We start from the raw sequence: 17,563 nt of genomic DNA on the forward strand, positions 1-17,563 counted from the left end.
GACGTGGTGGACTATCTCACCATTATCTTTACTGCTGCAGAACGTTCCATTCCTCGCACTTCCTCTTTACCACATTGTGTCAGAGTCCCTTTTACACCAGCCCGGCTGAGAGTCTGTATGCTGAAGCTGCTGAAAGGTATGCATGTTGTTTGTCTGCCATGCATGGACTGAAGCATGCCAAGACGAAATTCGCTCACAGAGGTGTGCTCTCCACATTTTTAACCGCCAGCTTACGCTGGAAAACTGCATTCATTGTAAACAGATGTGTGCAAAGTGTCGTCAGGTTCTTCAGGATAGCAAAAGAGCTAGTTGAATTTCGTTCACTAGTTATTTTAACAGTTTCATGCCTTTTTATGTCGTGTGGGCCAACCTCAGACATCTCTCTGCCGCGAAAATCAATTCGCCCATTTCTGGCCTGACAGTAGGTGCCGATGTCATTGTGGAAACTGTTGCTATCTTGAGATAGCAACACCTTGTGCCACCATTTTGCGGAAGTTTCAATCTCTTCCCACTATCACACTACCTTCATCCATCAGCAACGAGTGGAGGCGGCTCGGGTGATACCCTTCTCTTCTCTGAACCATGAGTGCTACAATGCTGCCTTCACTATGAGGGAGCTAGATAATGCTCTCAGTTCATCCCAGTCCTTTGCCCCAGGGCCAGACACTATCCACATTCAGATGTTGCAGCACCTCTCTCTTGTGGGCAAGCACTTTCTCCTGCATCTGGGCTGAGGACACATTTCCCGGACGCTGGCATGAAGCCCCCACCGTACCCATACTAGGTATTGTCCCATCTATCTTACCAGCTGCGTTTGCAAGGTGATGGAATGTATGATTCATGCCCAGCTGGTGTGGTGGCTCGAGTCTCGCCATTTACTCACAAATGCACAGTGTGAATTTCAAGTGCAGTGTTCTGCAGTTGACCATCTCATTAGTTTGTCCACCAGTGTCATGAATGGTTTTCTGTGGAAATCCCAGACTGTGACTATTTTCCTATTTGGAGAAAGCCTACGACACCTGCTGGAGAACTGGTATCCTCCGTACTCTTTACACATGGGGCTTCCATGGGTGCCTGCCCTGTTTTCTACGGGCATTTTTACAAGACCGAGTTTTCAAGGTGTGTGTGGGTTCTGCCTTGTCAGACACCTTTATTCAGGAAAATGGTGTGCCTCAGGGTTCCGTCCTGAGTGTCATCCTCTTTGCTATCACCACTAACCCTATAATGGTCTGTCTCCTGCCAGGTGTCTCCGGCTCCCTTTTTGTCGATGATTTTGCCATCTATTGCAGTTCTTTCTTATACACTATGATACAGAGATAATAGTAATTACCATTCTGTGGGCACGTATAGGGGTTCCATTGTAGTTACATGTCGATAAGTTGATGTACATTACTTTTTTCAAGAAGTGATTCTGTAACTGTCATTGCTTTAACACATTGTCTATTGGTGTAACACTGCTGTTGCTGTTAAGTTGATGCATTGTTGCCGTTCTAACCAACACAGGTTCCTTGTCTAAAACTCGGCCATGGGGTGACTGTCTAATGACCGAAAATCGGGTCCTTATATATCGTCACAATAATAGGTACTGAAACTACACAATTTTCAAAGTTAAATTAACTGAATACATCGAAAAATATCATCTTTTCAACAGTTTCTTCTACTACAAGAGTTAAGCCGAATTATTTTTTAAAATCTTGACATCAACAAATATAGTTAAGCAAACAATACTTTCGACAAAACTGTTAATTAGTTCAGAATCAATTAAGGGCTGGCTTTGCTAACATGTTTTTGAATAGAACCCATTAGATCCTTTAGATTACTGGTATTTAGTCTTCCAAATGTTTATAATTAGTACAGAATTGATATTTATGTATAAGTCAACAACAGAATTAAAGTTGCAAAACAATTACTGATTTCAACCTATAACAAAAGATACTACCTAGGAATGGTCAAAATAAATTAGAAAATCAATTACATACCTAAGACTAAGCACAAAATTGGATCTGGTGTCATATTCTTTAAAACTTAAGGCCAACCTTTCTCTTTTATGGAAATGCAGATAATATTCACATATGTTAATGGTAATTAGGTGAAATTGAAAAAATGAATTTTAAGGAGGCAGATGGCAAAACAAGACGGGAAGCATAAATATCCTAGCTTGCTTAGTCACAAGTTTGATGAATGCTGTTTGAAAGAATAGTGTACTGTGATTTTTGTGGTAACTTTGAATCACAAGGCCTTTTATACTGATAGCAATGTTGCTTCCAGGAATGGCAGTTCATATGTGGTCTCCCTGGTCCAGTTTAAAATAGTCATCTGACAACCTTTTGCCAAGCACCAACACCATATCACTGTTTTTCATGATTCCCATGAAGCATACAATACTGCCCGGCATCACCATGGTTCACAACAAGGGTTTCAGAGTTCCTTTACTGCTTTTTATCCACTTGGTCAGCTTGAATGTTTTGGGTTGGTTGGTGTAGCTGCTGTCCCCCTTGAAAGTATGAGAACAATTTTTGTCATGGCTCATCCACTTATCCATGTGGATAGTGATTTCTTCTTCTTCTTCGTACTATTAATACTTTGGCATGTGCTGAAATTGTTTCTTTATTCATCTTTTCTGTTTGTTTGTTTGTTTGTTTGTTTGTTTGTTTGTTTGTTCAGTGAAACTGCAGATGTACTTTATAGGTTTCCTACTTCCAAATAAATGAAGTGAAAGTGGACTGCCAATAGAACATTGCTATAAACTCTAAACAGTTCTTCTACATGTCGGGAACATGACCTATACATCAACTTCACTCCTGTTACAGTACAAAAATTGCCATGAGCAGGCTCGAACCTGGTATCTTTGTGACAATGAACTTAACACCCTACTGGCTCTATGTAATGGAGGCTCACAGCTATACTTTTCCTGTGCTCTGTTGGTAAACTTACTGTTTACGCACATTCTACTGGATGACAGCACATAGCACAAACTATATTGGAGCTTTGGTTGATACTCAGTCGATATACAATGTTCGGTGTCAGTCTGACTGACTGGCATCCATAGGTTTGGATATAATCATTGTAAGGTGATTGGAGTATGCACATGGATAGGGCAACCTAAAGGGATAAGTTATACAGAAAACTGGCTGGTCTAAGATGGCGACAGCAGTGGCAGGGGCCATTGGTTAGGAACAATGTTAAAAACTTATGTGTCATAAAGTGTGCTAAAGTTTCTGTTGAGAACAAACAAGGTAAGAAGTGAGAGTAAAAGATTGAATGGTATATGTATTGCAACAAATAGATGCAAAAGTGAAAAAGAATAAGTAACAAACAACTGTATAAATGGTGGCTATTACTATGAAAACAAGGCTGAGACACCAGGGAGCATTGAGTATTAAAACAATTGATGTGTATAATTCTATGTAATCATAGAGATATAAAGTGAAGAGTCTTGGCAACCATTAGTGCAAGAAATGTGTGTCTATTAGTGTTTAATCTTAAGTGTGTAATCAGTGTTGGTATTTCTTGTGTAATGAAATGGACTGAGCAGCCATGAGTGCCAGAGCAGACTAGAAAATCACAAAGGTACTTAAATTTAAAGAAAGAAGAAGAAGAAAGAGAAAAAGGGAGATACTGTTAAAGGTAGAATGTTTCCATCAAAATATTTGGAGGACTGAGGTCAAAACAATTTAGTTTTATAGCCATTTTTAGGTAGGAGCTTGTGAAGAGTAGCGGGAGCATTCAAATCCTTTAAACATTCCTACAAATAGAACTATGACAATATCATAGCTAAGCAGTCACAGCAAATAGAATGAGTCAAGGCCACAACAAATCATTGTCAGCACTTGGTGGTGTTAGGACACCACTGCATGGCCATGTTAAGAGGTTTGTGAACACAGCCCACACCTCAGTGAGTGAGTGAGTGAGAGAGAGAGAGAGAGAGAGAGAGAGAGAGAGAGAGAGAGTTAGCTAGCTAGCTTATGGACTGGCACTGATATCTGCAATCAGGTGATGTCATCACATCATTTGTTCGAGCAAAATAACCCTTTCCTATCCCTTATTTTTTGGAGGTTGTCGTTCGATTTTAACCTTTCCTGAGTTGCGGATGAGGGACACTATTCTTACTTTTAAAGACAAGGTCAGGTTTCTGGGGCTCATTTTTGACTCGAAGCTCATGTGGTTACCTCATCTTAAAGACCTGAAACGGCGGTCACTTACGGCTTTAAGTATTTTAAAATGTCTTAGGCACAGTACATGGGGAGCTGACAGGACTTGTCTGCTCCAGTTTTACAGGGCGTTTGTGTGATCTCGGCTCGATTATGGGTGCACGGTGTATGGATCTGTGAGGCCTTCTTACTTAAAGATGTTGGACGTTGTGCACCATGAAGGGCTTCGGTTGGCCACTGGGGCATTCCGAACTAGCCCCATACCAAGCCTCTGTGCAGAGGCTGGTGAACCGCCATTTCATATGTGGTGACGCCTACTTACAGTGCGCCAGGCGTGTAAAACTTTGTCCACACCATACATCCCTGCATACCATACCATACCGTTGCTCAGCCTCCTCTGGCATGGTTATTACATAACCAGCAACGTGCGATGCAGCCCTATGGGATTCGCACACAGGATTTCCTCGCTGCGATGTCTATGGCTGGTCTTCGTGTTTTGCGTCGCTGTTGGAGCAGATCTCCACCTTGGCTCCCCCGGAGACCCAAACTTATTTTAGATTTGATTAATTTTAAGAAAGATCGCACACCAGATTTTACATTCCAATCTCTGTTTTTTAACATTTTAGATGTGCATCAGGGTTTCACTGTCGTTTACACTGATGGCTCCAAACAGAAGAATTTCCTTGGCTGTTCTGTAGTGTTCCCTGATCACGTTACCCGGATTCGCCTCCCTGCTGAATATACCGTTTTAGCAGCAGAGCTCCACGCGATACTGAAGGCACTGGGGTAGATGAATTGTGTTCGGGGCGATCGATTTCTTCTCTGCTCCGATTCTCTTAGTGCCTTACAATCACTGCAGAACCTGTACCCGACTGAGGAGATGGTCCAGCTGATACATGACCAACTATACTTGCTCCAACGGCGGGGTGCAGAAGTATCGTTCTGCTGGGTGCCTGGTCATGTCGGCATATGGGGCAATGAACAGGGCGATGTGCCTGCCAAGGAGGCCTGCAGAGAGCAGAATGTGGTCCAGTGTCCTATTCCCTTGCAGTCAGTCATCGCTGCACTTCCACAGGAAGTGCATGGAGTTGTGGGAGGATGAATGGCTGGCAGTGACGGCCAATAAACTGCTGTTGATAAAGTCAACCACTCGGCCGTGGCGTTCCTCCTGCCGGTTGCTCAGGTGGGAGGAGGTGGCCCTCACACGTCTTCGGATCGGGCACTGTCCTCTCACACATAGCTTTTTATTACGGCGGGAGGATCCTCCATTTTGTGATGCTTGTGGTGTGCACATCTCTGTCCGGCACATTTTAACAGACTGCACGGGCAGAAGCACAAGTTGATGGGGATTTGCCTTCTGTTTTAGATAATGAGACGTGTGTGTCTAGGGTTTTTAAGTTTTGTGATGTGTCTGGATTCTGGCCTAAACTTTTAGGCTGGAGGTTTTAGTGTATTGCAGAGTGGCTGACTCCTCCCCTTTCCCCTTTTTTCCTTGCGGTCAGCCAGCCACTTCCATCTGCTACAGTGTTTTAGCTCCCTCTGTCATTTTCTTCCTGTGTTGTCCATGTTTTATTGCTGATGCTCTGCTTCATCCCACGCTTTGGTGTGGGTGAGCACATGTTTTTCAACGATTGTTATCCATTTTTTCTGTTCCGTTTTATATTCCTGTTCTCAGATTTTCTTGACACCCGTCTCACTATGTTACTGAACGGGTGCTGAAGACCTTGCTGTCGTGTGCCCAAAACCCCTCTACTCTACTCTTGGAGGTGCTCGCTACCAAAGTGTCCCATGCCAACTGCTTATATATGCACACATCCGTCCACATCAAACCCACCAACAAGCAACAGTACCTCCATTATGACAGCTGCCACCCATTCCATATCAAACGGTCCCTTCCCTACAGCCTAGGCCTTCGTGGCAAAAGAATCTGCTCCAGTCCTGAATCCCTCGACCATTACACCAACAACCTGAAAACAGCTTTCGCATCCCGCAACTACCCTTCCAACCTGGTACAGAAGCAGGTAACCAGAGCCACTTCCTCATCCCCTCAAACCCAGAACCTCTCACAGAAGAACCCCAAAAGTGCCCCACTTGTGACAGAATACTTCCCGAGACTGGATCAGACCTTGAATGTGGCTCTCCAGCAGGGATACGACTTCCTAAAATCCTCCCCCGAAATGAGATCCATCCTTCATGAAATCCTCCCCACTCCACCAAGAGTGTCTTTCCGCCGTCCACCTAACCTTCGTAACCTCTTGGTTCATCCCTATGAAATCCCCAAACCACCTTCCCTACCCTCTGGCTCCTACCCTTGCAACTGCCCCCGGTGTAAAACCTGTCCTATGCACCCTCCCACCACCACCTACTCCAGTCCTGTAACCTGGAAGGTGTACACGATCAAAGGGAGAGCCACGTGTGAAAGCACCCACATGATTTACCAACTGACCTGCCTGCACTGTGACACTTTCTATGTGGGAATGACCAGCAACAAACTGTCCATTCGCATGAATGGACACAGGCAGACAGTGTTTGTTGGTAATGAGGACCACCCTGTGGCTAAACATGCCTTGATGCACGGCCAGCACATCTTGGCACAGTGTTACACCGTCCGAGTTATCTGGATACTTCCCACCAACACCAACCTATCCGAACTCCGGAGATGGGAACTCGCCCTTCAGTATATCCTCTCTTCTCAATATCCGCCAGGCCTCAACCTCCGCTAATTTCAAGTTGCCGCCGCTCATACCTCACCTGTGTCTCAACAACTTCTTTGCCTCTGTACTTCCGCCTCGACTGACATCTCTGCCCTTACTCTTTGCCTTTAAATATGTCTGCTTGTGTCTGTGTATGTGCGGATGGTGTGTGTGTGTGTGTGTGCGCGAGTGTACACCTATCCTTTTTTTCCCCTAAGGGAAGTCTTTCCGCTCCCGGGATTGGAATGACTCCTTACCCTCTCCCTTAAAACCCACATCCTTTCGTCTTTCCCTCTCCTTCCTGAAGAAGCAACCATCGGTTGCGAAAGCTAGTAATTCTGTGTGTGTTTGTGTGTTTTGTTCATGTGCCTGTCTGCCGGCGCTTTCCCGCTTGGTAAGTCTTGGAATCTTTGTTTTTAATATATTTTTCCCATGTGGAAGTTTCTTTCTATTTTATTTACATCATCATTAATTTGAACCCAACAATTGCCTACACTATTGTTCAGTCCAAAAGATAGAACATGGAATTCCTAACTTCTGCCACCACAAACAAGTACTGTATATTTTCGGCTTTTTTCACGGAGCTTTATTTGTTAGTAGGATGCCTTGAGGTAGAGTGTACTAAAGTATTTGGTATTGTAAAACTTTAAAAGCTGTTCATCCAAAGTTGTCTGGTCTGTGTTGTGTATACTCGTCCTAAAATCTTAGATACCTCTGTCACCAAGAACTAATCTTAGAAATCCGTCTGGTTTACTTATTGATAATATAGTACTAGAATAGGATGAAAATGAAGGAAGGTTGTAGAATTCCTCATTTAGTCATTTTCCTTTTTTTTTGCAGGTTTTATTATGCAAATAAAGATTTCAGATAGTGCCTAGTCATTATCAATGCACTATTGCCTAATCTCAATGCATGTAAGTTCCCTGTTGTTCGGGCGTCAATCGCAAAACTGTGAGTGACACCCGAACAACAGGGAACTTACATGCATCGATACCAGAAAATAGTGCATTGATAATGACTAGGCACTATCTGATATCTGGATTTTCATAAAGAAAACCTGCAGAAAAGAATGACTGATTGCTGTGCTCTATAATTTATAAAACAGAATGTTTCATTATCAATGTGTGCTTCTTGTTCAGAATCAAATTTGTTTGTGATATGTACAGTTCGAAAGGAAGACTGTACTATTACATTTGACTCTTTTTTGTTTTTGTTACTTATATCAAGTGTTTGACTAAATCAATAGAAAAAAATCTGATCCTTTACATAAGTGGCATTTACCATTACCTATGTCAGTCTGTGTTTTGTATGTTCTAAATGTGTCCATGGCAATAAGACAGTTAATTAAAAGTTTGCCAATTATAAGAAAATTGCACTTTACTGTAAAATGTGCAATTTGTAATGGAATAAGTGCCTGATGTTTTACCAATTTAATCTTACTGCCTGTAGCGGTTTGCACCTTGCAATTTTGGACAGGAAGTGTTGGAAATTTGCCTCTCTTCTTTAGTTAACAGAAAACTACATTTGACATTGGGTTGGTAGTTGGACCTGTATCTAAAATTAACTGTGTGTCAATGTTAAATATTTTCACCCTATTGATTGCTTGTACTTGTTCATCCTGGATATTATTCGTTGTATCTAACTCGTGCTCATACAGATCATCCTTGTTGTTGCCTTGTTCATCAAATCTTATGAAACATGTTTGTAGTTCCAATGTGCCCCTACTCCCTGAGAGGTCAATAGTATGGGGTTTAACTACGACCTGTTGGGTGTTCTGTCTGCGTAGATTAGATTAGATTTACTTTCATTCCAGTTGATCCGTTGTGAGAAGGTCCTCCAGGATGTAGAACATGTCAGATAAACAATAATACATGACAAATATTTACAACTAAAACAAATAAGCTAATGTACCATTCCACAGGTCCCCAGTGGAATGATCATTTTTTAATGAACACTACATGAAAGTCATTTTACAAATACTAATGCACTTAATTTAAAATAAAAAGTTTTATTTATTTATTTATTTATTTATTTATTTATAAGGTAATAAATGTGTAATACAACTACTATAATACTTATTTACAATGAACACATTCCTGAGCTGAAATTGTGCAGAAGTTATATTGTACTTACATATGTACACAAATCAGTTGGTTTTACTGAGAAATGCATTAACGGAGCAGGGTTAGTTGGCCACCAATAAATCCTTTAGGCTTCTCTTAAACTGAATTTCATTGGTTGTTAAGCTTTTTATGGCTGCTGGCAAGTTATTGAAAATGAAAATTTGTGTTCCTGAATAATCCACACCTTTTTGTACAAGACTAAGTGACTTTAAATCCTTGTGAAGATTATTCTTATTTCTAGTATTGATTCCATGAATTGAGGTGTTGGTTTGAAAAAGTGATATATTTTTAATGACAAATCTCATTAAGGAATAAATATATTGGGAAGCAGTAGATAGTATCCCTAGTTCCCTAAGCAGGCTTCTGCAGGATGTTCTTGAGTTCACACCAACTATAACTCTTACTGCATGTTTTTGTGCCTGGAAAACTTTAGCTTGGCTTGATGAATTACCCCAAAAAGTAATCCCATATGACATTATGGAATGAAAGTAAGCATAGTATGCCAGCTTTTTCATTTTTGTATCTCCTATGTCTGACACAATTCACATTGCAAATAGAGATTTGTTAAGTCGCTTCACCAGTTCTGTGATGTGCTCCTCCCAGTTGAATTTATCATCAAGCTGTAATCCCAAGAATTTAACACTGTCCACTTCTTCTATCTGCTTGTCATTGTATGTTAGGCATATACTCGTGGGACACCCCTTACAAGTTCTGAACTGCATGTAGTGTGTTTTTTCCAAGTTTAGTGACAAAGAATTGGCTAGGAACCAGTGATTAATGTCCACAAATATTTTATTAGCTGATCTTTTTAAGACTACACTTGATTTGCTATTTATTGCAATGTTTGTATCATTGGCAAACAAAAAGAACTTGGCATCTGGTAATATTACTGATGAAAGGTCATTGATGTATACAAGAAAAAGTAAGGGCCCCAAAATGGCACTTTGTGGGGCCTCACGTGTAATTAGTTCCTAGCTGGATGATGCCTGATAGCTTGATACATGTCTCTTTCCTAATACCCTATGTTTCCTGCCAGAGATACGAGGTTTGGACCATTTTGCAGCATTTCCTGTTGCACTATAATATTCTAATTTATTTAAAAGGATATTGTGATTTACAGTCATATGCCTTCGACAGATCACAAAATACACCATTTGCCTGCAATTTTTTGTCAAATGAATTAAGCACATTTTCACTGTAAGTGTAGATAGCCTTCTCAATATCAGAACCCTTTAGGAATCCAAACTGTGACTTTGACAGTATGTTATTTGAGATAAGATGGTTAAAAGCCGATTGTACATTACTTTTTCTAAAAATTTTGAGAATGCTGGCAACAGTGAAATTGGACGGAAATTTGATGCTGTTTCGTTATCTCCCATCGTAAACAGTGGCTTAACTTCAGCATATTTCAACCATTCAGGAAATACTCCACTGATAAATGACTGGTTACACAGATAGCTTAATATGTTACTTAGCTCAGAATCACATTCTTTAATTAACTTTGTTGATATTTCATCATACCCACTAGATGTTTCTGATTTTAAAGATTTTATGATGGACATTATTTCTGCTGGGGTAGTGAGGGTCAAATTCATATTATGGAAGTTACTGATACTGATCTGAGTGACTTAATCCATCACTTGGAGTAATTTCAGTTGGTTGCACAGTGTGGGTACTTCGCCAGTTTGTGTCGTTGGCTGCTCGTGACATTCTTTCGCGAGTGCTCATGTTATGAATAAAAGCTGCTGTGCCATTATTTTGCTGCCCAAAGGTTGCCTGCAGTGCAGCTTACGGCATGGCATTCTTGCCACACGTTGGCCACTGCTGCGGCTGACTGTTTCTGTTTATGGTCGTCGTATGGCCTTGTGATGGTGGATTGTAATTTGCTTGTGCATTGAAATTACTCCTGTTGTTTTGAAAATTTCTTTTAAAGTGTTTTTCTCTGTTTCCATTACCGTACTTGTTACCTCTGGGTATGTAACTTTGCTGTTGCTGACTTATTTACATAAATATGTTGTTGTTGTGCCAGATTTTCTGTTATATTCAGTACAGGGCATTCCTCATAGATTAAGTCAATAGAATAAAGCACTGTCAGAAAGTACTCAGTGTCGCACCCTGGCATTGTGACTAATTTTTCTCTAATGTGCGATGGTAACTGACTTTTCAAAATTTTGAGTATGTCTACCTGTGATATTGGGATCGTCCAGTAGCGGTCTTGTTCAGGTATTTTTCAAGGTATCTGCGTAGACAACTGTATTTGCCATTAATCGGGCTTGACAACCTCACATCCAAGCCTTCTTTGTACTGCCTCAGACCAATATTTTTCGATGAAAGCTCGTTAAAATTGTATGTAAGTGCTACGACATTCGACCACTTCAGTTACCCATAAAAGAAGTCACCTTGCTTATATCTCACGACAAATCTGATTTTCTGTGCTTCCGTCCAGTTCCGTGGAAATACATGACGAAAAGCACTGATAAATACTACTGGATTCATTCTTTTACCTTTGGTAGTGAATGTAGGAAACTGTCGATGTCTCAGCAAACCTTCGTCTGAAAAAATAGTTCGTAGAAATGTGGCATTTCCTGTTGTATTTGTGTTGTTGTTGTAGTTATCAGTAAGTCTGGTTGGTAATTGCGCAGGTATTGGAGTTGTGGGATTTTTACATTTTGAACTGTACAGCTGTCACTTGTACCATTGTAGGACTAGAGACAATTTGTGAATAAATACCGACAGATTTTGGTTTTTTTTCACTGTGGCCTGTGTATTATTTACACGCATATTTCGAGATCCGGTTATATTTTCTTATAAAAGACTGTGGATCCTACCTTCCGCAGCTCATAGGTTAATGTTTATCTTGTTCACCATTTCATTTTCTTTTTTCTGAATAGCTTTTTCTACTACATCTGTGTATAACTCAGTCGGTTACTAACTTCTCTGCAATGGCATTACTCTTATCTAATGTAGCTGCTTCAGCTTGACTAATGATATCACTTAGATGTTCGCTCATCTCTCTCTCTCTCTCTCTCTCTCTCTCTCTCTCTCTCTCTCTCTCTCTCTCTCTCCTCCTCAGCACATGCTGAGTCAACTTTAATGTTACTACTCATAAAGTAAGCTCTTCTACAGCTAGAGAGACACATTCATAGTCTTTGCTTAGTTTGTTAACGACAGTGGTTACCTTTTTTTATTATCAAATACAACAGGTTCTGTGTTGCTTCAGTGTCTGAGTTCGCGTTTGTGATTTTCTGTATCTGTTGGTCGTTAAAAGAATCCACCTTCTGTTAAAACTCGGTAATGTTACTGTTAACTTCAGAAAGTACTTCATGCTTTGTTTTTTCATATCATTCAATTTTTCATCGATTTCAGTGCGAAAACTTTTGACTAAGTCATTGAACTTCTCCGAGGCCATGTCCTGCAAATCCTTAAATACTTGTTTTTGTTCTCATTTCATTGTGTTTAGATTTTGTGTAACGGTGTTTTGCTGGTGTTTTACCATGTTCATATCTTGTTTCATATCACTGAAACTGTTCATACTATATAATTTCATGTTCATGTTAGATAATAACTGCCATAGTAGTTGTACTACTGTGGTTGTTTTCAGCTGTACTTTCCAAGTTAATGTTTGTATTGTGAACAAATGGTGTTGATGTGTTGTCAAGATTCACATTTGTATCACTCTCCAATGTTTCATTAATGAGCAGTATATTGCTGTGGGAGATGCGAGACATTCTCTTGTCAATTGTAAACATTGTGTTGTCAAGATTATACTGCTGTGGAGTGTCGCTATCATTTGTCACACTTCAGACACTCATCACTGACCTACTTAAACCCTCTGCAGTAGGAAGGCATGGTGCTTAAACTTTGGTTCCATTGCGCAATTCTACACCATCTTGGCTTATTGCGTTTTCTCTGTTGCTATCAACAGTGAACATATATTTTTGTGCCATGTTGTATGAACATGCAAAAATAAAAATTTCACAAAAAGGAAAAATTTAATATGTTAATTATTACACTTGATAATTGTGATTTACACGATGTCAAAGCCTGTTTTATGTCTACTATGACACACAAGCTAATGTGTTGCAATTCTTTGTTTTACTGACATGTATCACACAGAAAAATTCCTATAAATTTTTCACAATAATATTCAAGGAAGGGAAGAATGATGAAAATGTTTCTATCTATATCAAAAGAGGCACTACCAAGCATAACCATGAAAGCAACTTGTGTAATCATCCTACCTTTGCTGCGCCGAACAAAACAGCTTACTATGGAAAATTTTACGTTCCCTGGGATCAACTCTTATTTCTTTCCAAAATTTCTCAATTTTTTCCTTTTTGCTTCACTTGCTCCCTGTTGTGATTCATGCAAGCAGAATACAGACAATTAGTTTTTATGACTAATAACAATGTTATAGAAATTTCTTTAAACAACAATAGTTAACAAACCCTACTTACAACCAGTGTCCTGAAGTCGTGGTCGCCAGTTTAGTAGTAGTAGTAGTAGTAGTAGTAGTAGTAGTAGTAGTAGTGATATAATTAAAAGGAAAAATTAAAGGAATTGATTGATAATTGTACTCTTGCTTGCAGTGAAAAGTTAATGTAATACAGTTGTGTTTTTATGAAATGAAATGTTTTGCGTGTACGAAATTGTGCTATTGTTCATTTACTTTACCTTGCATAGTGCCTTTCTTCCTTGTACATCATCATCTTCTGAAAGCTTCTCCTTTTGTTAATTTTACGAAAATGTGACCGTGGACCTCTTTTCCTCCATTTAAATTGTAGATGCAGGTAGACAACTCCAGGGGACACCAGTACCTCTCCCTCTCAAGATGCTATAAAATATGAAGGAATTCTTCTTTACTTGGTTCTATTTCACTTTAATGAAAACACTTCATACTGATCTCAAGTATTTCCTTATTCAGATACATACGATACAAAACACTCGTAATTCTTGAAGTTTTCATGTTGACTTCTTGCCACAAGACGTGATCGTGATCCGGCTGCAATGCCGAAATCTTGTCGAACAAAACACTCGTAGCTTGTCGTACTCAGAGCAGTACATCTTAACATAACTAATACATACTAGAGAGAGTGAAACAAAATCATGTACAAAAGAGTGAATGTTTTTTTTATGGTTATTTGTCTACACTTTCATGCGTATTCATAACTAATGTCTTTGCCGACGCTTATAGTCAGTCTTTGATTCTGTGGTTATCGCTGTTTCACTTTTAATAAATTTTAACTTTACCATATCCGGGGGTCTTCCACCGTGTACCTACACAGTATTTACAAGAAAAACTTTATTGGCAACAGGTACAGCAATATTCGAGCTACTCTTCAACAGTCATCAAAAGAATTGAGACACCTGTCGTATCATGGTATCAGCTTTTTATTTCTTTGTCACAGAAGTCTGCTGCATGTAAATGGAACCGGCGTGTGACAGTCGTCTTCAGCTCTTCATCATTATTAAAATGCTGGTCAGAGTGCAGGAATTTCTGGAGGTGCAAAAATACTGGACTCATTGCCGTAATCATGAGACCACTGCAGAAATGTCAGTGCTGCTCCAGGGTGCTTTGTTTCGTGCTTGGGTGCCAGGTTTTTCAGCATCCACCTGACACACAATATATGGAACAGCAGGTGCTTAGCGACAATCTCATGCAACTACGATCACAATATCTGCAGAAAATGGCTGCTTGAGTTCCATAATCATGACTTGACAGTTCTCCAAAATGTGCTGCCGCATCAACTGAACCAGGTGATCATGGATGGGGGGGACGGTCACCCACTGCACTCTTCATCATGGACATTTTGACGACCTTTGGAGAAAAGCTTGCACCAGTGACACATAACCTATTTGCTCATGATGTTCTACTCATAGACCTGACAGAGCTAATGATGACTTTGAATGGGCACTATGTTTTGTGCATTAAGGAACCTTATCAGTTACTGAATCTCCCAGGCGGTGTGAGAACAAATAAGATACCACTCGGGGCACTTCTGACGCAGTACTGGCACCAGGCGGGATCTGTCCAGCCAGCATTTGATGATCAAGACATAGATCTGCCGTGCATATGCATTTTCTCAGCTAAATAGGTCTGATTTAAAGGAAATAATGGATGCGTGTCGTACAACTTGCACACATTTTGTGATTCTGAATTACTTAACGAATAAAAATACTTTCAGCTGTTGTGATCATCACTCATCGGTTCGGTAGATGTTTGTTAACACATCACTTTATCGAGATGATATGTTATGCCTCACATGGCTAGTCAGATGTTTGTTCCTAATTCTATGCATGAATAATATTTAATAATCAATGGAGAGGTGAAAAATGTAACACTGTGGTCTGACCTTTATCAAGGGTCTTAGCTGTTTTTCAGTTCAGTGCTCACTAATTTCTGTATTTATTTTCGCAATTGTAGCTGTCGTAGTCACCAAGCATTTGGACACACTAGATTTAAAGTTTGTTTTCATTATAGTGTAAACTATATGGAATAAATTTTGCTGTGTCTCATTATGTATATTTTTCAATTTAGCATTAGAGGTAATTATAAAAATCTTTTGTTCATAGTGTTGGTGTGTTAAGCTTCCATTTTGTCTTTTTCTTTATTCACATCTCAAAAGATTTTTTGCTGTCTCACATGAACCAACTAGCATTATGGCTAGGGTAGAGGGTTGACTACTGATTGAAATATTTTGTCATTTGCGTACTACTCTGGGATGTATATAATTAGTGCTCACTGTTTTCTTATATTGGCAGACGTATAAAAAACATTGTGCCTAAGTGTTCATCAACTCAACTTGAATTATTGGAAATTCAAAACGATATCAACCAAAAACTAAGAGAGATCCAAGAAATGGAGTGTACGCTTATGAAGAAGAAAGCAAAGTATGCCAGTGATTTGGTGAAACAGAAGAAACATTTGGATAAAAAAAGAAGTTCTAAAGATGAGGGATATGACAGGTTGGTTGGTATACATAAATCATAAGTTACAGGCATAGTATAAATATTGCACTATGCAAACTAGTTTATTTGATAAAGGTTGTTGGTTGCAGAAAAGTTTCATTTGTGTTGTAAAGAAATCCAGTCTGTAAAATAGAAATGAACACATGACAGAAAATGATTAACTGTTGAGACACACACACACACACACACACACACACACACACACACACACACACACACACAGTAAGTTCATGTGTTTTGTGTGGTTTGGGCATGGTAATTATTATAGGTATTCCTTTCATGAGAAGTTGAAGAGCTGCCTTAAGTGCAATGCAATTGTTTTAATATTTATCACATGAAACAGATATTGCTAATACAAGCCATTACATCCAGACAGGCAGTCTTCCTATATTAGCAGTTTCACTTAATGATGGTGATATATGGGTGCTCTAGTGCAGAACATTGCAGGAATTGATAGGAAAAAGTAAAAACTGGGTAAAAGTGAAATAATCCAGACTGAATCTTTCAGTCCGCAGCACTGTGTGCACTTGCCAGATTAAAACTGTGTGCCAGACTGGGATATGAACTCGGAACCTGGGAAGCAGGAGGGCGAGGTACTGGCAGAATTGATGCCATGGGTGTGGGTTGCGAGTTGTGCCAAGATTGCTAAGTTGGTAAGAGTTTTGTCTACAAAAGACAACATTGTGGCTCTGAATTCCAGTCTGTTGTATAATTTTAATCTGCAAAGAAGTTGAAAACCAGAAATAATCATTACCACATAATATTAGCATTTGATAACTTAGAGTGGCAACAAACTTAGGTATAAAAATCATGAGGCACCATCCAATGACTACAGCAAATTATAGGTTTCCCAAGATTCACACATTCGATAATAGTTTAGATTATTCCTAATCTGCTCGTACTGATTGTGCAGCATGTTAAAGATTTCTCTGATGTAATGCAAATGGAAATAAGCATATGGAATTTGCATGTGCATTAGGTCCTTACTTAACAATGATTTGCACTGGTTCCATGAACAGTGATTCTGAAAGAGCAGTAGTCATAGCCAAGCATGAAACAGTCAACTGAACAGTTACGGATCTTACAACCTGGTGTAGTGTTGTGTGACCACATCAGTGGAGCTCAAGTGGTGAAGGCAGCTTCAGCTGGGGTGTCCACACTTGAGCTCAGTTAGTTCTAGTCCCAGGTCTAATAGATGAAATCAAGCAAATAATGAAGTCCGTGACAACTTCAGTCACTTTATTCAGTATTGTATATGACAAAATAAGACTACTAGTAACCTATCTTTAAACAGCAAGATGTCAGAGAGCTAAGTTCTTTGTGGCAGTGTCACACAAGCAGATCTGTGCCAATGCCTACTTCCTGTGGGCAGGTCAACAGGCATCTTTACTAGATGTGGTTCGGCCCAGCTTGTGACGGTCACTCTTCTGAAGTGGTTGTGAGGACCTAGTCTGCATTGTCAGCTGACAGCATAGCTCCAAGAGCCACATTTGATAATTTACTGCTGTGGTGGCAAATTCCAACAGAACTTTGTCATTGGTCTTCGTGGAAGCAAATGAGAGGCTGCTACATCTTGCCCCCAGAGAAGAGTTTACCCTGAAGATGGAAATTGTTCAGAGTGACTGGA

The 17,563-nt window shown here is 39.9% G+C and overlaps 1 protein-coding gene across 2 annotated transcripts in view; it reads left to right on the forward strand.

Annotated features, from left to right (window-relative positions):
- The window catches only part of LOC126267493 (uncharacterized), a 99,391-nt gene that overhangs the window by 53,927 nt on the left and 27,901 nt on the right, over nucleotides 1–17,563 (forward strand). For both annotated transcript variants that reach the window (XM_049972779.1, XM_049972778.1), the window contains exon 4: nucleotides 15,730–15,933. In XM_049972779.1, coding sequence (XP_049828736.1) covers nucleotides 15,730–15,933 — 204 coding nt within the window. The remainder of the gene's footprint in view (nucleotides 1–15,729; nucleotides 15,934–17,563) is intronic.

The sequence above is a fragment of the Schistocerca gregaria genome, chromosome 4 (assembly GCF_023897955.1).
Source record: "Schistocerca gregaria isolate iqSchGreg1 chromosome 4, iqSchGreg1.2, whole genome shotgun sequence".
Taxonomy (NCBI): Eukaryota; Metazoa; Arthropoda; class Insecta; order Orthoptera; family Acrididae; genus Schistocerca; species Schistocerca gregaria.